Genomic DNA, 24,997 nt, shown 5'->3' with positions numbered 1-24,997 from the left:
GTCAAAGAAGGAGAACGCGAGGTGTAAGCCTGACTGGTAAACCAGGCTGTTAAACTAGGATGCAACCCTTGGTCATGCAGGAAGGTACATCGGCTGAAATGGCCGATAAATCATTGATCGCATGAGAGAATATCAAACGTCCCTTTCGGCAACCAACAGTGTGCACTTCCCAAAGCAGTCAGGCTGTGCGGATGAACTTTGATATTTTCGGGTCGAGTAAGGACAAATACAGGGAGGAAAATTCTTGAGGCGTTTTATATTTCGACGTGCCTTCTGAGCTTTCCAGCTGTGACTTCCGAGTGATGAGTGTTATAGCAAGTAAGCACTCATACAAACCTACCACTACACCAGCTTTGTAGTTTCGACGTGGCCATCGTATCAGGCAGAGCAACTCGCGCAATATCTGACGACATTTCTGCGCCTGTTCCTTGACAGCGTTTGAATACTGGCTACACACTAAATGATGGTTGTTCTTTCGTCGACTGCCAGCCTTGCTTGCGCATGTTGCTGTTATTGGGCTAGTCGCTTTTGATTATGCAGGGCACAAATTTTCAGAAAAAAAATTTTTGTAGGGCCGTCTGCTTGTCTTATGCAGTTAACAGGGTCGAGCACGTCCTGTGACAATATCGTTCAGCAGAGAAAGGCGTACGCGAGCTGGATGTCATTAACAATCAGTGACAAGGAAGTGCGTTTCCTGAGTTATTGCGTATCAGGTGATTTGTTTATGGATTAGGCTTCTTGCGTTTCCATTGTGATGGTTCTCGCATATGCGCCGGTTGGCTGCCGGAGGCTATACTTCATTATCCTTCATAATGAAGATTCACTTCCTAGTTCCAGCCTCGTCTCTTTGTCTTCTTACGTGTCTACGTTGTATATTTTGACTGGTTTTTCAGCTTCAAAAGACTTTCGCTCTTTTATAAAGACATGACGCTTTAGATGGATTGCTTATGGCAGGTATATAACACAGTCCCCGCGTATGTGCGCATCGGCATGGGAAAGTAGTGAACACCTGTAATCGATAAATTTAGCTAGGATTATATGTCATGACGAAAACGGAGCTCTCTGGGGCCACTAAACTTCTCGACCTACCTGTCTGCTTGATTGTTCCCCAAGTATACCTTTGGCACTTTTCTCAGTCTTCGATGTATGCTGTTCAATAAAACTGATCTTATGGCACTTATGCACCCGCAAAATATGAGTAGCTGGCCTTTTCGACACTCACCAGGTGCACTCATATTTTACTCGTGCACATACGAAACAAAACTGCACTCCGACATACTTTCATGTTCTCCTACGCAGGGCTTGTCTTCCAGTTGTGAATAATTGGACAAGTGTCAGGCTGTCAGTGACCCGCCGCGGTTGCTCAGTGGCTATGGGGTTAGGCTGCTGAGCACGAGGTCGCGGGATCGAATCCCGGCCGCGGCGGCCGCATTTCGATGGGGGCGAAATGCGAAAACACCCGTGTACTTAGATTTAGGTGCACGTTAAAGAACCCCAGGTGGTCGAAATTTCCGGAGTCCCCCACTACGGCGTGCCTCATAATCAGAAAGTGGTTTTGGCACGTAAAACCCCATATTAAAAAAAAAAGCCTGTCAGTGGCGGGAAGATGCAACAGTATGGCAAGTTGCGTACCCCTTCTTTTCCTCCCTTATTACGATTGCAGAGGACGCCCCCGTGCTTGAGCACACGTTTACCGAGCGTCAGGTGCGACCGGGCAGCAGCGTGTCACTCAGGTGCTCAGCATCGGGAACTCCATTGCCTCAGATCACGTGGTCTCTGGATGGAATACCCGTGCCAGAACACTACCATGTCCGAATAGGAGACTACGTCAGCGGCGAGCGGTGAGTTGAACCATCTAGAGTGGGCGCCCATACTTTGCAGACAGTTATCCTTCGCGCTCATGTTTGTTTACCATCAGCTCTTGATGCAACCTTTAATCTCGCACAAGACGCTGCTCGCTTTTCAACTACGACAGCTGTAAAAATATAGCGCTGATTAGAATCAAGGGGTCAACAGTGCGTGAATCTAATGGTTTGTTGAAAGACGCGTGAGGATCTCTTAGAACGCTTGTGAGAAGCGCGTACATTTTATGGCCGAGATATGGCTGCACTTAAGCAGATGCTTCAATGAAATCTTTTTACCAAAGGTATGTTGCAGCTCTTGAAAATGCGTTGGCGGTGGATTCCATTGACTGTGAAAAGCACAAGGTCCAATACAAATTGTTGGAAAAGCTCGACAATGAATGCGCTATACGTGTGAAGAACATTAACTGTATGGCTGAGAACAGTGTCTTTGGGACGCCATGCAGAAGTGATGCCTGAAGGCTCTTTGTCGCTGTTCTATGTTCTCTGTGTTGACAGGCTGGTGCACAGCTACGTAAACCTTACCGGCGTCCGAGTGGAGGATGGTGGTCTGTACAGTTGTGCGGCCCGCAACGGCGTTGGCCGTGTCTCTCACTCAGCCAGACTGAACGTGCTCGGAAGACCCCTGGTGCGGCCGATGGCTAACATCACGGCTCTAGCAGGACGCACCATGCGGCTGCACTGCGCAGTGGCCGGACATCCAATACAGAGCATTGTCTGGCAGAAAGGCAAGTGTTCGCCCCAGTGTAACAACCGCCTATGGTGCATTAGATCATGTCAAGAGTCGGCTCATACGACTGACATTGCGCGCATTCAATCGCATGGAGAGTATTTGTATGTCGACTGTCGCGACAGCGGCCTACAGTGCCGCACTTTCTCAGCTTTGTTGATTAGGGACGGTGCGTACTGCAGGCGTTCGAACTGAGAATAAAGTTGTCCCGTAGCTGTGAAGATCCGCAGAAAACGAGCACGTAGTCCAGAAATTCTTGATCATAAAATAGTTTGGCCAAGCCATCGCTGTTTAATAATCGGTCTATCTTCTCTGTGTCTCTGTCGTAAGTTTGCGATAGCATGCGTCAGTTGGCCATCTTGCTTCGAGTCCCCGGATTTCCATTTCCCGTAGGGCACTTGAGAGCTAGTTAAATCGCAAGCGTCATCATTCATAACATTTGTCATAGCTGTTGTCGGCACGTGGTGACTAGTGTGTGCTGCATAGTTCTCATTGCTCTGAAAATAATATTTGCTACGTGACTTTTTATTCGCATTGTCCTCATTTACTGAGAGTAGCTTCAAAAGCTCATAGCATTATTTCACGAAATTCTGTCATTTATCTGCGCGAATGTGGCGGCCCCCTGCGGACACTTCATGTGCCCATGAATGCTGCATCGGCTGTGTTTTTATCTGGTTCGTTGTTCCTACTATTCAACTGTCCTTGCGCTTTCCTGTCTACTTCAGGCATTACTAAATGGCACGTGTTGCTATGGTAGTTACAGCACAGTGACTGGCCTTCTTCCGCTTGATCGTTTCATCCACCAGCAACCGTGTCTATCAAAATATAGCGAAGAACTGTTTCAGGAAAGCATTCGAAAGCTAAGAAATCCTATAATGTATGTTCTGCTATCACAGCGTACGTGTTCTTTGTTTAGCTTTTCAAACATTTCGGTAAGTTAGGCAAGGTTACCGAGGCAGTGATAACAAAGATGCACACAGCGTGCTGACTAGCGGGCTTATGATAAGCGAGAGCATTCGTTACCGAAGAAGATCGCGTGATCGTAGATTAAGATATTTACTTTGCTTCATTCCTTTCGTACAAGCGCTTTATCTCTCAACTCTTTTTCTCCTAACTTCGTTCGGAAGTCTCTAAGTGGGGATGTCAAAAATTTAAGGTGATAGAGTTGGTGAACATCACCGATGGTGCGTTGGTAGCATTTGGCTGTTTACATGGGCATATTTCTCATGGGTTAGGCTCCAGAACGATGTGGCAAAAATCCCCACTTCCAGATTGATGCAACAGTTACAATCACTGCCGCGTTGATTAGTCATTTACAAAGATAAAAGGTAGCAGCGACAGAGACAGCAGAGCAAGAAAAGTAACAAGTAGAAGGCCCAAGATTTGCGAGTTCTGTTCACGTTCATTGCACAACAACGTCGGGCCTTATCGTTAGCTACATATACGGCACACGAACTGATGTAGCCTTAGAGATACAGTGTAATTGTTGCGAAGCAATGAAGAAATCAATTTGGATATCCTACTATTGTTATTTGGTTAATTGTTTCGGCTACAACTTAAACTGCAGCATTGACTAACCCCAGCCAATACCAGATACATTATGTGTCTGTTCAAACACGCTCATTTAAAGCCAGACGCATTAAGCTATTCATTAAAATTTGCACAAAATACAAACATTACTTTCGAGTGCCGCTGGGTATCGAAACAGACAATTTTGTTCATTTTATTGCAGCTGTAAGCTTCTCGCAATCAGCCATCCATGGTATTGCCTCGACTTTATATGTCCAGTGTCCATTCCAGTGCTGACACTAATAGAAAACTGGAGATTTGAATTGCGTCATGACCATTTCGTCAACGTCAACTCCATTCCGCTCCACTGGTCGGCACGTCAGGAAGAAAGTGAGATAAGCCTTCTTTAAGTTTCATTGCGATAGATTTAAGCACTTTAACTTTTCTTTCGTTTCACGACAAGACGTAGCTCCTATTTCTTGAACGGTCGTTCTATGTCGTTCCACAAACAAAAAGCTTCTTACGCTCTTTCTTCTTTTCGTCGATCTCGGACGAGCGTGGTATAATCGCCTGATCGTGCCAATCTAACTTCTTCAGAAGGGCATTCGCGCAAGGGAAGCTAGGAGGGAGCAGGGGCAATGTGATTGAAGGCCCTTTTTCCCCCCGAACGACTCCTTTCTAACGAGCTAATCGTTTTCGTTCGGAAATAGCTTCAAAAGCCCAGTCTCCCTTTTTCAATCGCAAGCTGCTGCTGCTGCCCGAGCGTGTCAGGCACACGGCTTGACCGATGTTTGGCCTGTTTCTGCTTGACCTTATACTTTTTATATTAGTTCTCTTTACGACCACCTTCTTATTTACGTCTAATGAGGCAAGGAGAGCCCGCTATCTTCTTTAGTTTCTGGAAGTAAGTCCTTGCCATCGATGCCAGCAATCTTCTGAGCGTGCGCGACAAGCGCGAATTATTTCGAAAAGAAAGCAGAGAAATATGTACCACGAAGTGTGCAACGTTTCTCACAGCAAAGCCAAGTTTCATGATTCCAATAATTAGTCAAGCGAAAGAAGAAGCTTTGACGGCCTGGTCATTAGGGCTATTGACCAGCTGAAGCAAAAAAACTGTGAAAACACGATGAAGCTTACGCTATAGCTCAACGTGTTTTCGGCGTTTTTTGCTTGTTGAGTGGAACGCAGAAAACAGCGCGGTCCTTCAATGCGCGTGAAAAAAGAGCGTGCCGCAGAACATTTTGAGGCATTTGAAGAGAGAGCGCACTTTACCTGTGTGTAAAGACGTTTAGTCCTGCATGCAAGGGAACCATGTTACGATGAAAATAAATTGGCTTCACTAATTCAGGAGTGCGCAAACTGTTCTGCCTGTTCAAATCGGCATTGGTGCGATGATGTGATTGGAGACAAAGGCTATATGGCAGATCTCTGTGGAAGGTACGACCACTTTAGCCTCCCACTCCGTGTTAATGTCAGATACTAAGAATGCGGCACTCAGCAACCTCTTGCACACATAATTTAGGAGTTATGACGTCATCTTTGCAATAGGTATCCTCATTCAGTACGCTGCCTGTATTGACGTGCAGATATTGTTGCAATTAGCGCATTCGAGGCTCATTTTTTTCCTCTTTTCGTACGTTAAATATATATTTCTTGATTGTGCCGTTAGTTTTTGTAGCCGTGTATGGGGTGCAAAGGCGTACCACCGAAACCTAACGAACGCGGACTGAAACGCCGTGATACAGAGCGCTGTGCACTCTGGAGGGAGCGGAGCAGAGCACTTGCACGTGACGTTAGCGGAACATGCACAAGACAGTTGCGGCACATGAACGTGAAATTAGCAGTTGTGGAGTAAAACGCTTAGCGAGATATCTGCAACCCCTCTACCCGAAACACACACACACACACACACACACACACACACACACACACACACACACACACACACACACACACACACGCACACACACACACACACACACACACACACACACACACACACACACACACACACACACACAAACACACACACACACACACACACACACACACACACACACACACACACACACACACCAAGAACAACACAGGGGAAATTACTTGTACTTACTAAGTTAATTAAAGAAACGATAAGTTAACGAAAACGAAAGTGGATGAAAAAACAACTTGCCGCAGGTGTGGAACGACCCCACGTTTTCACATTACGCGTGCCACGTACACGTAATTTCCCCTGTGTTGTCCTTGGTGCGTTTGTTTGTTGGTTTCGTATGCTATGGTTAATAAATATCGGGCGCCTAGGTTAACCCCCTTTCTTCTCGTGCATATATATATATATATATATATATATATATATATATATATATATATATATATATATATATATATATATATTGCGAACGATATTTGGATTTCACGTTGGCGACGTCATAGTAGCACCTTTCTTTTTCTTTCAGTTTTAGTTGACAATTGCTATGGTTTACTTCGCCAAACGCTTCAACCTATACGGATGATATAAAGCTAACACTGACAAAAATTAAGGGGGATTCGGCACCTAAGCATACAGAGAACTCTATTCACAATGTCAGCAGATGGAATGGTACGGAGCACAGAGTGACCATCTGGAGGGCTGCAAGGCAAAGAAAAGGGAATACAAGGCGTTAAAAGGACAGAAGTGATGGCATAGATGCAGAAAGGCTGGGAAACGCTTCCGAAGAAGTGGTATACGCTTTGCCTCCATGGCGTGTGCTCCAGTTCCCGCCACTTATGATAGCCATCAGCTTATAAAGAGACGTGACGGCAGGCGATCACCGACGACAGTTACTCAAGACAGATAGAGAGAAAGACAAGAAGGAAAGGCAGGGAGATTAACCAAGGTTTCGCCCGGTTGGCTCCCGTAGACGTGGGTAAAAGTAAAATAAACATAGCAAGGAATAAAGAGAGACGGAGAAAAAGAGAGAAGGAGTGTGGGAGTCATTGTGCGGGCACCTGCAGATAAATGTTCACTCACGTAGACGTTAACTCCTAATGAACGTTCACTCACAGGCGCTCGCCTGGTCTGGTTGTCTTCAAGAAGTCCATTAGCGCTTTAGTGGCCTTGTGTGCGTCCTAGAGGTCTGCGGCCAAGGTCCCCCAAGGACCTTCGCTTCCGAGATCCATATCATCGGCTCAGATTGCATATGTCGGATATAATAAGATGAGAGTGGAAGTATTTCTGACACTTTTTGACGGAACGCCACTTGTGGTTGGCGGTCTTGTGTTTCCCTGCGGAGCCGCTGCAGTTGACTAGACACAGTGACGGAAGCTGGCAATTCGAACTCCATTCTAGGGTCCGCTACAAAGCACGCAGACGCCATGCTCCCGCGATGTTTGCAACATTTGTCCTCCGCTATGCAAATGCGATACCAGCAGAAATATCTGAAACTTTCACGTGCTCCAGTAATAGCTAACGAAGTACTATAGCAAACCTGCACGTTCGAAAACACGCTGGGAAGCGTTCCATTCGTGCACGTCTTGCGCTGTGCGATCGACCTGACGGGTAGGCGTTGCTGCAAACATTCTGCACCATCCTGAGAAGTACACATACTATATATAGAAGTGTACTAGCATATTATGCTTTCAGAGGAGACCACTGCTTGCAAATCATGCAAACAATCTTGACCTCGGCAATCCCCGTTGTTGATGCATTATTTTTCTTAGTTAGTATGTCTTCTGACCGCATCAGCACACGTACGGGTGGATGCGCATGAGCATCTATCGATAAACTTGTAAAACACGAAGCCATTCAACTGTTCAAGAGAGCTAGCTCCAATATGATCATGATGATATGGAGTGTTTAGTGGCACAAGGGCCAAGTGTGGCCAAAGAGCGCCAAGCTCCAATATGCACGCACTTCCCGAAAATGGGCGCGCATTTTAGCGCTTGCTTTGTCACCGCCGGTGTGAACGTTCTTGGAAGTAATCTAAATTGTCAATTAGCCTACAGGCGCGACCGTGGAATACGTAAATCTAGCCAAAATGAACTGTTAACTTATGGGCTGTTCGCATAACTGTTATGTGCTATTCCCACCTATTCAAATGCATTTTGCGAATACTAAAAGCTAACAGCGGCAGCGCTTAATACTGCGCTATGTACAGAGTTAGTCTTTATTTTGTCAACGTATACGCACGCGCACCGCATTTACCTCAGCAACTTCGAGCTCTCAGTAGTGGCGCGTTCTGTAGGCGCCGGAATTTCAGAGGATATTTCACTGGCAGCTTGCGCGCATGCTCCTTCGCGCCAGTAATGACGCGCACTGGTCGAGTCTTGCAGATACTTATAGTTTCTTTCGGCGTTGATCGTGCGAGTCATTAGGGCACGACGGGCGCCTTCGTTTGCGTTGCCGTGGTGATATATTGCCGCTTTCCCTGTATGATGACTTTTATTGACTAATGAGGAGACTCGCGGGCTCTGCCTGTTTCGAGTCGCTTAGCTTTGATTACAGGAAGGCAAAGGAGACGGAAACATACGGCCATTTGCTTTTCTTTGCTCGCCGGGTGTCAATTAGGCGCTCAGCTAATGCGTTCTCGCCTGGTTAGCATCGCACAAATTGGAGCGAGGCTGCATGGCAAAATTTGAACCTTAATTGTTTTCGGCATAATCTCTTTCTCTCGTTTTCTTTCTTTCTCCGAGTCCATCCTCTGTTTTATAGTCTACGTGTATCTTATAATCGGAACTCATAAGAGAGAGGGCGAGAATGAAGAGGAAAGGCAGGGAGGTTAACCAGATATGAGTCTCCGGTTTGCTACCCTACACTGGGGATGGGGGATAGGGGTTAGAAAGATGACAGAGAGGAAAACGCTAAAAAAAAGGGGAAAAAACACGCCACAAGGAGGCACACACGCCGAAGGCGTTCCATAAAAACGACAGTATAGTGTGGGAGGCAGCTGTCGACTTCCGTTGAGTCGAAAAAGGCGATACACGAAATTTCGTTTTATTTTTCTTATTTTTTTTGTCTCGTGCGAAGTGCTAGTCGCAAAAATATTTGCAGTACATTGGCCTGAGTAAACATTATTGTTTAAAAATTTTTATGCATACTACAATAAAGACTTGGCAACGCGGTGTGCGTTGAAGGCACTCTCCTTTTGCAATCTTTCATCCTATCATACGCTACAGTGCCCCGACCAGCTATGATCGCTGCATACATGACAACAGATGACACACAGCAATGCTTGAATATACGGGCTGTTCATTTTTTTTATTTTCCGGAAGTTTTACAAATAGCTTGCGGCAGATAGGATAATTCCTGTCCTTGAGCTGAATTACTCGAAGAGGCGGACATTACTAGCACGAGAAAACGAAACATATATTTAATTGATTAACAGCAACTCACAAACTAACTTCATATTTACCTAGGTAATTAATAATAAGGTATCACTATTTCATTCATAATTATTAATACTTAATCTATAAATTATTCGACTAATTAACGCCCAGGACTTTGCATGTCATATCCACTTGAAATTAACTTCTAGGATGAGGCCAGTATCGAGATGCTATTTTTCAAAGTGTGGGACAAAATACATGGGCGTTCCAGTTACTTTTGTGCTTCAAAGCATGAAATATTGTTTTGTTAAAAAAAGTAACTATAAGAGCGGTGAATTTATAAGGTGATTTTAATGACGCATATCTCGAGGCTGGTCCTATTCTAGAAATTAATTCCAAGTGGGTACGCCTTGCAAACTCACCGGCTGCAATTCGTACATTTCTATGTCTGTCACAAAGTTATTCAGAAGTTATTCAGTGATTTTTTATTTAGTTGAATTCGCGTTTCGATATCTAGCGCAAGTTGTGTCCGCATCTTCGAATAATGCAGCTCAAAGACAACAATTATGTTATCCATAACAGGCTATTTTTAAACATTGCGGAGAAGTTAAAAATTATCACCCCGTGTACACAACACAGGCCTTACATATAATGCACAGCAAGCGTTATTCCTTAACGCAATTCTCCATCGCAATAATAATAAGAAGATAAGCTTTCCGATGATCTACAATTTACTCTTTGATTTTCCTCGAGCACGCTTTTCGAGTGGCAAACCAATTGGGGAAACGGAAGGTTCTATTTTATCGGCGGTACGCGCATGAGGGTGACAACATCGCAGGTCGGTTCCTCTTCTTCCGCTACGCAGCACCACTCAACAGAATCAGAGAGAAGGTGACCTTATATGACTCTGCTTAGGCCTATGAACGTGGCTGTATTCTTGTTGTTCCGACCTCAGCTTTTGCCTTAAACTCGGTGTCCTAGCTTCCACACTGTTGAAATAGCAGCTGATGGAAAGCTTTCTACATTGCCGTCACTAGGATTTAATCTGTTCGACAACCAGACCGCGACGCTTCAAGAGTTGGGCTGCCTAAGCCCTGCAGGCTTTGTTTTATAACTGTGCATTAGTGACGCGTACGTAAAGGTGAGGCATTTATCTCCGGTACTAAGGCACCTGATTATGTTGAAGAGAGGTATCGGTGTCCTGTTCGTCGGTGATAAAACCCAAGTGACTAAACGAATTTCATGTTGTGGGCGCTTACTTTATCTACCCGTACATCGCATAGTGTACGCCAGAAAGCATTGTGAAAAGCATTATCCATTTGCCCTGAAGCAGACGTATGCACTAGTGTTATAGTCTTTTTGCCATTATATTAGCAATGAAATTGACGATACTATACACAAATACTTACACCGAAGTGTTACCTCAACTTTTGAACAGAGGCATGTGTAAAACTACGATGCTTCTGCTTTTTTGCGCTCATTGCATTTGTAATCGCTCAGAAATATTCAGTGTAAATCCTCGTCTTTTACGTGTGATATTTATTTGAGCAGCGATAGCAAAATTTGTTGATATGACACGCACTCAAGTTAGCCCAGCAATTTATTTCTCTAGGCGTAAAACGTGCTGCAGGCGCAGTGCATACTTTTAGAAATTCGCCAAACAATTTTAATCGTCTTGCGTCAAAAACAGTTTCAAACATTCAGAAAATACCTATTACCAACAGTTTACACTGCAATAACATTCCCATCAAGTACAGGTCCACGAAAAACACGCTCACAAACAACAGTGAATCAGTAGCTGCGCGAAAACGGCTGCTTGTGTGTTTTCCTGGAGTAATCCGAACATTTCTGGCTTGCAGAGGCTGAATTTCGAAGCCAGGCCAGCCCTCGGAATTGCGCGAATGCTCCCGAGGCTGCTCTGTAGTCAAAAGTTGCTTGCTTCTAGTCCGCACTTATTTAAAAACAAAAAAGGAAAGCGATGACGAAGACTTCACTGACAAGCACCTAAAGAACTGCGCATATGGTGTCCACAACACTGAGTAATTGTTCATCGTTCCTCACTGCGTGCCTTCATCACTCTTTCTTGTCGGAATCACAGGACACATATGGAACGAAGCCAATATTCCAACAAATAAAGTTAGCCTTCGCGGTTTCCTTATACTCCGCGTAGAAGGCATGAATTATTCAGCTGCCGGAGGGGGGTTGGGGGGGGGGGGCGCTCTCTTCGCGTTCCACTTCCACAATTTATCTCAGGTTGAAATTTTCAAAAAGTGACTCTCCAAAGTCTTATTATGTTCCACGACGTGAAGCAGGAAACTTTTCACGGCGCCACGCCGGAAATTGAAGATTAGTTACCTCGGCTGGAACTGCTCGCGTCACACTGCATTCGAAACAAACCACATTTTTTTCGAAGCCGGCACAAATCTCCTAGCTTACCCGTAAATGGCGCGCAAGCGCTGCGCTGTGAAGTGGAAAGGCGACGCTTAATTACCTAAATACAAATTTATCGCTCCCACGAGCTACCGTGCGGGCACAATAGGAATGGGCGTAGGTCGTATCTCTTCCTCTGTAGGTGTTTGTCAAATTCCTCTAAACATTTGGCGCAATGTCGCACTGCAGAATCTCATACTGGAGTGCGCCATAAGCCCTGGAAGCATGCTTAAGACCCATGGCCCCTCCTCTCACACACACACACACACACACACACACACACACACACACACACACACACACACACACACACACACACACACACACACGCACACGCACACGCACACGCACACACACACACACACACACACACACACACACAGAAATAAATACAGTTCTAACGTTAAAATCGTTTGTATACACGCAGATCCCATATTCGAGCGGGACGTCGGGTATATTATTAGAGAGCAGGCGGCTACCCAATGGAAAACAGCGCATGCGAACGAAAGCCATTCTGAAGCATTGTCCGCAAGAACGCAGGAGTAGATTATGAAAGTGCAGAAACTGTTTATTCGGTGGACTTGTGCCCCTGAAACGAAAGCAGAAATTAAGTGAAAATAGCTATCAGTCGAAGATTGTTGAATCACATGAACATTGATCGAACGTGCAGGCTATATGTCACGTGTCTTCGTGCATTCAAAAGAGGCTGGGGTCACTCGCCTTCGTTGAAAAATGTACTACAATATTCGCGGAGGGCATGATATCTGGTTGTATTGAGCACGCATAGCTATTGAAGAAACAACGAACGCGAACATTTGCATAAAACTGGCTCATCTCACTAAAAATTGAAGCATGATATCGCTTATTACATGCATCAGCTCACAGAAGCCGCCAAGCCGATATCAGAGCACACATGGAAGTACACTTGCCTTTTACTGATCTCACCTATAATCCGGTATCAGCTTTGACGAATTTCGTAGGACTGTACAAGTGCGTGCTTCCATGGCCACATTGCATAACTACCTCAGCCTGCAATGTTGAATGTAAATCAGTGGAAATAGAAAAGTCTATGAACGCTCTTAATAACGACCACAACGATTGTCATCGCTATACGACCTCGTCTGTTTGATCCAGGGCACAAATTTCAATTCGAAGCTAAACGTTGGATTCCATCATTTTTCTTTCACTTGCGTGATTTATATGCACTTTAATTTCATTGCTTCGGTCGTTAACGCGTTGGGGGTCCGGGTGCCGTACTCAATTTTTATCATTTTTATGCTTGAGTCTTCGTAGGCTGTCATATTGTTTTTGTTTTTCCTCATTTATTTTTTCCCTAACTTACACCGCCAATTACTCTCCCTTTCTTCCTGAATAGTAAGTCGAGCACTGTACCCTTTCCGAATGCAATTGCCAGCCTGCACCTTCCCTCCTTTTCTTGTCTGTTATTCGCGTAGACGGTTTTGAACCAAATATTATTGTTAGTCTTTACGTTGCCTCTTTGCTTTGCAGATGGCCGCTCGCTGCCGCAGAACCACCGCCAGCGTAGCTTCCCCAACGGCAGCCTTGTTGTGGCCGACGTGCAGCGAAGCGCGGACGATGGCTGGTACTCTTGCATTGCGCGGGACCCGCAGGGAAACACGGCGAAGGGACAGCTCGCCGTACACGTCATGAGTGAGTACATTCCGCGTATCTTATCCCCTGACAGCTTTCCCTGGAACCGTATTATAATCACGCACGATTAGATCGCTGGCGTGTATACGGCTCTGTTTCGTGCATTGAAGGAGCATACTAAGTGCTCCCTCCTTTCTTTTGTTTCCCTCTTCATCCTTAACACCTTCATCACTCCCTCGAGAAGGGTAGCGAACCAGATGCGCGTCCGGTATACCTGCCCATCTTTCCTTCCCCTCCTTCATTTTTTCTCTCTCTCTTGTCGCTATGGTCTAAGGTCTACTCCCAGCGATGGTGGTTGTAAAATATTTAGGTTCATAATTTGTTCAAAATCTAGTCAAAAAGAAATAGAGACCCACTGCGGACGCTTGAATGGTAACTTAAATGTCTTAAAGAAAAGTCGAGCTTGGGAAGCTCATGCTGCGTTACAAACACAAATATCCCACTTTTGTGAAATCGATGTAGTAGAAACATACATTCTGTGTTTTAAAACGCACCAGGCCCTTTGCCTTCTCACGCTCATGCCTGCATGTGCGAGTTTTCTATGCTATAACACTACGTATTCTGTTATACAGACCATTTTCAAACGGCTTCTTTACTCGAAAGGGCATTTTTGCGACTTCCGCGCTAAACACTCCATGACCAAATTAGCCTGCGAACTTCAGATCTTGTCAAAATCCCTATACAAGCACGAATTCTGCCTACTCTATACATACTGCCTACACGATATAGGGAGTATTTCATTAAGAGGTATATTTGACTCGCAGCCAACTCCGAGTTCTCAAGTTCATGTTTGAAATGCATAAATGATCCAACAGACAAACACTTAACCGATTTGAATAAATTTATTTAGGATAATTAAGAAGGCCCCCATTTATTTATTTTTTTTACACTCAAATTGGTAAGTTGCCTAAAAAGATCAAGCAAGAAGTTCAAAATATCCGTAACTCTCCACCAAAAAGATCTGTAGCAGTTTTGCAAGCTCCATCTCTTACAGCATCTAAAGCGGACAAATGCGATACATGACGCTACACTCGGGTAAAATCCTAACAGTTTGTGCGGGAGCTTTCCAAAACACTTATTCCCAAATTAGCAGCATACGATATAACTTTTCCCGCTTTAATTGTCTCAATAGATGCAGATTACAGAATTGTGATGTTTTTCTGTATTCAGCGCTTGGAGGATTCTAAATTTTATACTTTCTTATTTTTTATTGTTTTTCTACAACCTTACCTCAGTGACTGATTACTTAGATATAAATGCTGCTCCATAAAGTTGGTAAACTATATATTCATTTAAATGTCGCAAATTTCATTAAATTCAGTGCAGTGTATGCCGAGACAAATAATGTCTCCTTTGCCACGAGCGTGTTTTGAGAGGAGCTCCTGAAGTAAAGCTTCGTCTTTACGGGCAAGCATTTTTTTTACTCCTTGCAACTAGTACAAAGTCGGCATTGCCTTCTGTAGCATAATCGTCAGCACCACGCATCATCATAGGCCACCATCGCGCCACAGGTATCGCGTGGCTCGAGTCGATAGCCTGGATTAGAGACTACGCTCTCGTTCACGCTGAAGTGACTAGCGCAAGAGTGGACACGGGACACGGAAAGTCTCCCGTGTCCACTCTTGCGCTAGTGACTTCAGCAAGGAATACCAACTAACTCGGTCTCACACCCTGTCTCGTTCACGGCCGGGCTGATTCTGCGCCTCCTAGATAGCAGGCCTGTGTACTCTGCTTCATGACGTCATGCTAGTTGGGCCAAAGTTGCTATTGCACAGTCAGGTGTGACGAAAGCGGTGACGTGAAAATCAGCACGGCTTACTAGGGAGCGTCGTCATTAGATTCTATGGCAGTCGTGCAAGGCAGTATGACGTCACCGACCGGACGTTTACCGGCATTGCGCTATCTAAGAAGCGTTGGTTGGTTGCCGCGCTCCACTCGTTAGCCTCGCCTACGCCCTTCGAGTAAACGTACGGACGACAGCACGCCTCGTCGGCCACCGTTACGTCTTCCTACAAGTTGTGCCTACCGCGTCAGCCGTTTTAACTTGCCCTATCACGTTCTCGAAGAACATTCTTTTTTTTTTAATTTATAGGGTACCTAGTGCCAGACTTAGTGTCAGGCCCTCGGCAGGAGTGGGCACATAAAATGATAGTTTCGTAGAATGATGGCACTGAACACTGCCTTTCTTGCACCTCTATGTGCCGGGTTCGATTCCCACCGAAATTTAAGCAATTTTGTTTTCAAATCCATCAACTTGCTTTGTTTGCAGCAGCCACCCTCATAATTGAGACTTAACACCGAGCATTTCTTTTGAGTGTTTTTACTCTTTGCGTCGTCGGCCATTTCTGGTACCATCTTTTAGTCACACCGACTACCACGAATTTTCGCTGAATGGGGCATATAACGCTTTCGCATTAAAAAGGGTTGGAGCAGCCATTGTGCGGCTTCAGATGAGAAACAAGCAGAATTTATGACCTAGGGTAACGGTGGTCTATACCTCAGGTCACGGGAACAACGCCATACTTTACAGCAAAAGTTATTTGCGGTATGGTGTATTTAACCAAATAGCGACGAATAAATTACTCGCAAAGGTCCGGCGGGAGAAGGGATGCCCACAGTAGCACCTCGTCGCGTGGGTGAAACGAAACCACGGTACGCGTAGCATCACCGCGAGCTTTCCTGCCTTCTTGAATGACATCAGTGCAGGCACTAGTGATTTCGCGGTATATATGGTGGGCGACACGGGAAGCCAATTCGTTCGGAAGGCACGCGACGCGGCTAAAGTGGCGGGTGACGACGGGAAGGCGATGTCCAACATAGAAGACGGAGTGTGGCCGTACACGAGGGAAGAAAGGCTGTAGTTAATTGTGCGATGGATGGCAGTATTTTAGGGGAACGTTACAAAAGGTAAAATTGCATCCCGGTTGGTGTGGTTGAGCCACATATAAAACAATACCATGCCGAAAAAAGCTTGACGAAAACGTCTAGTGAAACTATCGGTTTCCGGATGATACGCTGACTGATGTGGTCTTCAAGGTGTTGAAGGTGCGAAAGGCTTCAGAAACGATACCGGAATGGAACCAGGGTGTCTACCAAGTTGACATTTCCAAATTCCCTGAGTTTTCCAGGTTTTCCCTGAGCACCTTTGCGAAGTTCCCTGAATGCGTCAGATCTTTGTTTTATGTCAAGACAGGCTGACACCACGTTGCCCGATGCTGTCACTCTCTAGTAAGCATGCTGAAACAAAAAAATGACTTAATCCAGTTTGAATAGTAAGGAGTAATATATATTTTATTCAAAAAGAAAACAGAAGGAAGGTGTTAGTAAAATGCACAGCGAAAGAAATGGTAAAGCCCATTCCAAATTGAGTCGAACATTTTCAAGTACGAATGAAAAGGAGATGCATACATAAGTAAATATTTTTTTTAATATCAGCTATTTCTATCAACTGATAGCAAGCACATCTGTATGAGGTCCTGAACTTTGTCACAACTAAGGTTCTCTCTCAGCAGCTGGGAAGTCAACCTCAACTGTCCTGACATACTCTCAGCCCGTACACAACATCTCAGTGTTGGGTTTCACTGCGTAAACAATTTATTTTGGTTTGAATGAGGGACACCTGTGTCTCAGCATCAGCCATCACTTAGTTTTTTTAGCTCAAGCTCCTTCAAAAAGGTGGCGGCACCCTTCCTTTCCCGTTAATTCCTCAGTGCGTCGGTCCTTTCTGTTCTCATCCTCCTTCTACCACGCTTTCACCACATGGATCATCTGAAGCATCCTCTCGGTCAGTTGTACAGTCAACATTTGATTTCTTGGACTTCCGAGGGGCCGCAAAAAAAGAAATTGAAAAAAACGGGCAGTCTGAAAAAAATTAATGCATGTCTTTAACTGCCTTTAAGGGCTAAAATTACCACAGGCACGTCTCAAAAAGCTCTGAAGGCCTGCCAGTACGCTTTTTAGGCATATTAGGGCTTGTACTGTGACAGAAGACGACGTGCACGCATGTGTAATTAAGTAATGTATACTGTGTCCCGCGACAATTACCCCCTTCCCACGCTTGTTATGCTTCCCCGCCTAACAATAGTGTACCGAGGCCAAGCTAACTTTCGCAGACTGGCATTACGCAACGCGCTGTGCTCTGCGAGCTTCAAAGCCAGTCGCTAGGATTACAAAGGCGGAGTCGGTGCCATTGGTGATAGCGGCGAATTCTTTCAATGAGTCGGTGCCATTGGTGATAGCGGCGAATTCTTTCAATGAAAAACACGGCACCGCACGGCAAGAAGCTTAATAGCGAACATAGAAGCAGCTAGGCCTGACGTTGCCGCGGTGGTGGTTACGGATTTGCGGATTTGCTTGCGAGAGTGCCGGTTCGAAGCGGCGAGATGATCAAAATAGCGGCAGTGGCGGCTTTGAATAATGCCATTTCAGACCTGCAGTCGGGGCAATATACATTGACTATATGGAGGACGTGGTGGTGCCGCAAAACCGTGCAAACTATCGAGCATGTCCGAAAAATCGGGCGTCTAGAAAATCGGTCGTTAACTACTCTGACAATACATCGTGCCGATGACACGGCGTCAATGACGATTCGTTGCGATTCCTCTGTTACTGGAGCCAGCATTAACACGACTTTTGTTCCCTTTCAATAAAGTTACAGCTAATTTTCCCTGATAGAAGCACAAATTCCCTGAGTTTTCCCTGAGTTTTTCCAGACTGTTCAAATTCCCTGAGAATTCCCGGTTTTCCCGGTTTTCCCGGTTGGTAGACACCCTGGGAACGCTTCGGTATGATCAATGAGGAGAACATGACGCGCGCCATGGCAGTGTGGCTCTAGTTTTGAATTTTTTTCAAGGCGCGAGATACCAAGGACGAAGGAGAGCCTGTGGATTACTTCAGACGTGCTACATGGCGACGGAATGATAATGCGTCAGCTACTCTCCCAATCATCTGCCAATGGGTCCTCTGAATTCCTTTATTTTCTTGTTTAGTCATATCCGAGCAATAAAGGCAAAATCGACCAACACTCGCCCAAAGCCACTGAATGGCTGTTACGAAAAAGTCGATAAAAAGGAGAGTAAGAAAAAAAAAAGAGTGCGGCACAGGAGAGCAGCGACGTCCCCGTCGAAGCGCGAGCCATTTGTCATCTCGGCACTTCTACACGTCGTTACACGCCGCAGCGTCCAGTAATGGTCAGACGCACGGTCGAATGACCGCCTCTTTTCCGGAGGCTAAGCCGCTTTTCCGAGCTCCGAGCGGGAAAATGATCTGGTGCTCGCCCCTTTACTTCGCACTGGTGAAAGCGCTACGGTGCTGGGCTTTCCCCATTCGAGTCAACAAAGCGCGTTAAATGTCTATATCGTTTGTGTCTCGCGATCAAGATACAAGTGCAATCGCGTTCGCACTTCCAGGCGACCCATCAAAGTAATTGTGGCAGTGGTACCCGTCTTCGGCAATCGAAACAGTGTGGCCTGTTCGAGCTGTATTATTTTCGTGAGCAGTAGGGTGTGAGGATCATTAGTTGGTCATTGTAGGCCGTTGGCATGGTAACTTACTCCTACGATGGAGCATTGACACTACTAGTTGCGTATATGTTGCGATGTGAGACATCTTGCCGGTTGCATTCGGCTCTTGTGCTTTCCCCAGTAGTGAGTGAGCTCAATTATTAAGTGGGGAAGACTTATACAAGCAAAAACTAGGCAGTGTTATTCACAGTAAGAGAACGCTGCTGTCGCAGGGTAAAATCAGTTCAGGACTGAAGTAATCGCTAAAGCCTCCTCTATTCTTTATTTTGTTGATTTTTTTTATTTATCTGGGCCACGTCTTCGTGATTCTGTCACTGCGAACGTCTGTAGCCTATAGCTTGAGGTAAAGTCTTCAGCGCCGAGGTACACACTTCTCGCGCGCTCGCAGCGCCACCTGTGGTGAACCCGTTCAGCTTCGCCGATGACCTCATCGAGGGGAAGCGTGCCGGTGCCGCCTGCATCGTCTCGGACGGTGACCTGCCCATCACCATTCAGTGGCTGAAGGACGGGATCCCGGTCGAGCAGCAGCGGCAGCTGGGGGCGTCCGTTGCCGACGCGAACGATTACACCTCCTTCCTCTCGTTCACGGGGGTGCGCCAGCTGCATTCGGGCAACTACACCTGCGTCGCGTCCAACCCTGCCGCCTCGGCAAATTACACCGCGCCCATGGTTGTTCAAGGTGAGTACAAAAGTGCATGTGCCGATAGCGAATTCGCTATCTTTAATGCGAGGTGTAAAGAACCGTCTCTGCGGTCCCGGGAGAGGACTGTAAAAAAGAACGTTATATCATTCTACAGTATATTATGCGAGGTATTTTTATGAGGGCTTAAAGTAATATTTAAAGATAGCGTTCTGAAACAAAAGGATGGTCCGTCGGAGACACGCCATCAATGCTGCCTACGACGGTGAAACAGGCAACTTGTGAGAATTAGCCGCTGACTAAGTAAGATCTAGTAACTAACTTTCTAAACTTTTAATTTCAGTGGGCTCATAGTAATAGCGAAATAGAAGTGAGCTCTTCATATAAGTCATTTCAAGAGCGAGAGGGAGAGAGAGAAAAGGATGCAGATGAATAGAAAGGCGGGGAGGTTAACCAGAGTTAGTTCAGATTGGCCACCCCGCACTGGGGGTAAGGGTTAAGGGGGATAAAAAGAGGAACAGAGTGGAAGGGAGGGATAGAGAGAAAGAGAGACCAGCAAATTCATTTCAACTTTTTTATCTGGAAAAATGAGGTTACCCGCGGAACGGCAGCAAGACGAATTTCGACTATCGGAGCGCGCGCAGTTCTGTCGGTTTTATCGCTCCCGATTGTGAATTCATAACTCGGACTAACGTTAAACTTTTTAAATAATGTTTTTTATTATTTTGGTGGAAGTTTTTACTCGATGCGCAGACTTTACTTCTAGTTTAAGCTCTTCTAGTTAGACTTTACTTCTAGTTAGTTCTCTTCGGAACTCAGTGGTCTCAGTCGAGACACATAACGAATTGTTGTCGGTACTAAAATGAATGGCGCGGGGTGTTTTCTAGTCGTACCCTTTCGAGGCCACATTATCTATGCTTAACGTCAGTGCGTCACACATTCGCTTGCAGCCCTCTGACAGACCAGCCACAGGTCTTACTCTTCTTCTTTCCCCCTTTTTTTCGTGCCTGTTTCAGAATGCAAGAACTTCAGGCAGAATGCTTCTTCTTGCTCATCCAGGTGTTATTAACGAGAGTTGGCATCGCCGGGATGCCCTCCGAATGCGAGACCATGCTTGCGTTTCACAGCAATCGTAAAGTTAGTATCTCTCACGCCGCTGTTATTCGTGATGCTTTATCCGTGCCCGTCGACGCGGCATCTGAAAGTGAGCTTTAGTTTTGTGGCGTGGTGGAAACTTTAATACCGCGCAGCATTGGCTAATGCAAAAGGACGGCTTCAAACATAAATGTTGAGCAGGGGAACCTTTGGAAGGATGCTTCTGTGACTTACCGTTATTACCGACTTCTAAAGATCTCTTCTACAGCTGCTCCTAAGACTGCTTTCACAGAGTGTAAACACTTCTCGCTCGTTATTGTAGCGCCACGTGGGGTAATATTAACATTTCTTCCATATCCACGGTGGTGTCCGCGTACCGAAACTAAAATGACAAATAGGCAGCAAGCGAGAGTAACTTAGGCGTTAGTACGAATATTTTTGAGCGACCTTACTTCCCGATCGCGTTATGTTCCAAGAGTCTATGCGTTACTCAATAAAATTTTGTGATTTGCACTACAAAATTCGGACCGACGTTGTGTGCGTGTGTTTTTTTACAACAAACATCGGACATTTATATCTGCCTCCATTACTACAAGAGACTGACACGCTGGTCTGCGTGTCAGTGCTCCATATGCACAACTGAGGCACCGCAGTGAACTACTTTTGATTAGATTTCCTTGAGTGTGTCAGTAAAGGAACTCGTTAACCCCGTACCGACAGTAGTAGAGGACACGACATTTTCTCGTTTGTTCTTTATTGGCCGATAATTGTTCCGCATTACGACATTACGCGGATAGGCACCTCGTATTCCCCTGCTAGCGGCTGTCACTTGTTTGTGCGTATGGCCGAGAACTGACGAGGCGCAAACTTAAGCCGCGATTTTCTTGCTAGCAGTCCAATGTATGCGAACAGTTCAGGCAGTTCCGTAGGGTGGCCCGCGAGGCATGCATTTGAGGGGAGCGTTAGCATGCCTCCTGACGTCATCTTTTGTCGTGCGGCATACAGGAGACGGCAGGCAAGCACTATTTTTGAGTATTTAAAGTTCAAACTTTAGTTATGCTCTCTCACACCATTCTAACCTACAGGCATGGATTACGAATACAGTCTTGCCACGTCGTTCAGTTGTCCGGTTGGAGATAGACGCATCGCAAAGCTCTGAGGTTATGATGTATGTATGAGCCTTCGGGTTAGCTCTCGCAGAACATTGCACCTGAGGCACATTGTAGTGTTTAGAGAGTGCATAGTCGGTATTTCCAGTGATGTTTAGTTTCTAGGTAGCCTCCAAAGCGAACAGACGTTCTTTCAGTTCCTAACCGAACATAACTTTTTTGGAACCGTTTGCCAATGCGAAACGTGTGGCACATGCACTGCACGCAAGTAAAGCAGGAACGTTGGCTCGAAGTGGCATGGTCCTGTCTGCTTCCCGCCCAGCGCACACTCGTGCGAGCGTGTAAAGCCTCAGCAATTATGCAGCGGCTAGACGGCCACACGGTCGACTGCAAAGTCGGCTGCGCCGTAAAGCTTGTTGGTTGTTTGCGAACCGAGCTCGAGTCTTCGAATGTTTCTATGCCGGCCCGTGGGTTCGTGTTGCTGGTCATTTTATGCTCATCACATTGCTACGGGCGCGGACGTTTTTGCGTGAGGGAGCAGGCCCAGCCGCCGGCGATGCTGCTGGACACTTCGGATTCTATGCATACCCGCTATGCGGGCTCAAAAGCTCCTAGTGTGTGCATTTTAATGCGATCGTCTTAGCGCTCTTTTATTTCTCCTTCTCCTAATGTCTCTCGAGTGCCTCCTTGTTTTTCTTCCTGTGAAATACTCGCGATCCGTATTTTTATGTTCACTTTTGCGTGTATATACAAGAGCCAGGCTAGTAAGCTGCCAGTCAGCTCCCGATTTTCTTTTCTTTTTTTTTATCGAGATCCTCCAAACTACTTTGTATTGTTTCGCAATAATATGACACTAGATTGCAAAATGAGTGAAGGATTTATTATGTGCAGTTAGCGTCAAGCAATCAACAGTTCCTTTGGATGAGTCCACGTGCCTTTGGGCTGCGTGTTTTTACGCATCGGAGCTTCGTCTGCTGACCCTCCATCATAACGAGAGTCATTGCTTTTCTTTGTTATGTCGCTGAAGGGCTTCGCCTGACAGTGCCAACGTGGGAGCGGTCCGATTCGGCTTAAAATGTCGAGCCTACAAACCTCAATACAATAAAAGTTTTCCCAAACCCACTCACGCGTCATTGACAAGTCAAGAGCAATTGATGCAGCCGAGTAAAATAAAACACATTACACGTGCAATGAAACCGTGAAATATTCCTTAGCCTAAACTGCTTGTTAAATATATAGATCCGTGATTATCCTTCTTAGTACACTGTGCGATTGCGCGTTCACCGTAAGATTTAAGTCTGCCTAAAGGCAGTCTGCAATCTATTCAGAACCGGCAGTCGTATCGCGTAACAAAGGCCATTACTTTTAGCTTTTTTTTCTTGATAGTGATGCCTTTTCGAGTAAGAATGCTTCAACAGTTTTAGTGGTCTTAAGGGAAACTCAGGTGCACTTTACTTGACATTCATGAATCTCATTCTAAATATTCTAGACTGCTCGCGACATTTTGCTACATTTCAACACTTTACTGGTACATTCATTAGTGTGGGGTGGCGTAAATGCTCTGACTTAGGAGGTCAACTGCGCCAACAAGTGCGTACTTTACACGGCCGCGCGCGCGCACGCGCGCCGTATCTTGATAGGGATCCGCAGTTGGGTCATACCTTCGTGCGCACTGTGTTCTCTCCACTCTTGCATTGAAGCAATAGACCGCACGAAGGTCACTTCGCTCGCTTCTGCTGCCGCGCTTCCTCACACCGGCGTTTTCACAGCGTGTTGCGTTTGTGTTGGCTTGTGCGCGCTGACACCAGGCTTGCTAATTAAGTTAGTAAGCGAAAGTTTACACATTTATGCGACCAATAAAACTACTATCCTTACTTCGTAAATATGTCCACTAATTTCCTATCGCAATCGGTGCTTGGCCTGTCGGGCGAAACTGCTACTTTTTTTACTCTGCTTTTGTTCTGGTAGATGAAAGCAAATCAAATTCACCTCACTTCAATCACTGCCTTCAAACAACCGTCGCTGTGGTTGTTCCGCATTACGGGTGCGCAATGCATCTGTGTGAAGGACGTGTTACCGAGATGCGCAGTGCGGCTGTCAAGCGGCAGAAAACAGCTTTTCGCCCAGCATTCAATCTTTGCGATTTGTAACGCTGTACCACGCGGAGAAATAAATCTATATTGCGTTGTTTTGTAATGTCCACAAGTCACATTATGGAAAAGGAGCAAGACATCGGCAGACATTTCGAACTGCTTACGTGTGGGAATGCGAAACTCTTATAGCATTTGTAGACTTCGAAACGTCATCAACACGCTCATTTTATGCGCTCATGACGTGGCACCTCCGCCTCCGTCCCGTCCCGTCCCGTCAATTGCCGTCCATTCCTTTCTGGACCCATACTGTCCCGTCCAGTACCATCCCATCCCATCCTATCCCATTCCGTCCCATCACGTTCACCACCCAATGATGCAAGCACTAGTAATCGAGATGGCTGTGACGTGACGCGTGCAAGCAGGCATGCACTATGCACGCCTCTAGTGAGTCAGAACTGTGGTGCAGCCGTGGCTTCAGGGAACCATGCTTGTCTCGTAACCCGGAGGCCCGGGTTCGATTGCCACCCAGGTAGAAATGTAACAAACCTTCTTTTCGAAGCCGTTAATTTACTTTGCTTACAGAAACCTCCCCAAGAAGCGTGACGTGAATACGAGTATTTTTTTACGTGTTTTTGCTCTTTGCGGCGTCACCCATTTTCGTCACGGCGCAGTTTCACAAACGTCACCGCCAACATAGACACTTAAGGCTTTCGCCTTAATAAGACACGTAGTCACACACATCAACACAATTCTTAGCGCCAGCACACTTGAATCAATGAACTTTGTAGTTGACGCGAGAATAGGTTTAGTGAAATGAGCACATAAGTATTTTTTTTTGCGCAAGGAAAGCTAGCGCTTGCAGAAAACATTGACATATACATTGTAAAATATCCATCCCAAATTTCTGGTCACTTGCAAATGAACACAGAAATGGTGAGTGAATAGAAGTTATACATACTACATTATGCACACATAGAAATGGATTAACGAATATGTGGTAGAGTTCTCAACCATATATATAAAAAGAAGCAAAAA

The 24,997-nt window shown here is 45.7% G+C and overlaps 1 protein-coding gene across 2 annotated transcripts in view; it reads left to right on the top strand.

Annotated features, from left to right (window-relative positions):
- Nucleotides 1–24,997, top strand: part of LOC135905556 (cell adhesion molecule Dscam1-like) — a 77,651-nt gene that overhangs the window by 19,765 nt on the left and 32,889 nt on the right. For both annotated transcript variants that reach the window (XM_070535535.1, XM_070535536.1), the window contains exons 5-8: nucleotides 1,664–1,841; nucleotides 2,361–2,590; nucleotides 13,342–13,503; nucleotides 19,414–19,704. In XM_070535535.1, coding sequence (XP_070391636.1) covers nucleotides 1,664–1,841; nucleotides 2,361–2,590; nucleotides 13,342–13,503; nucleotides 19,414–19,704 — 861 coding nt within the window. The remainder of the gene's footprint in view (nucleotides 1–1,663; nucleotides 1,842–2,360; nucleotides 2,591–13,341; nucleotides 13,504–19,413; nucleotides 19,705–24,997) is intronic.

Source organism: Dermacentor albipictus, chromosome 3 (genome assembly GCF_038994185.2).
Source record: "Dermacentor albipictus isolate Rhodes 1998 colony chromosome 3, USDA_Dalb.pri_finalv2, whole genome shotgun sequence".
NCBI lineage: Eukaryota > Metazoa > Arthropoda > Arachnida > Ixodida > Ixodidae > Dermacentor > Dermacentor albipictus.
The sequence above is the reverse complement of the archived record's forward strand: the minus strand, read 5'-3'. Positions and strand labels throughout refer to the sequence as shown.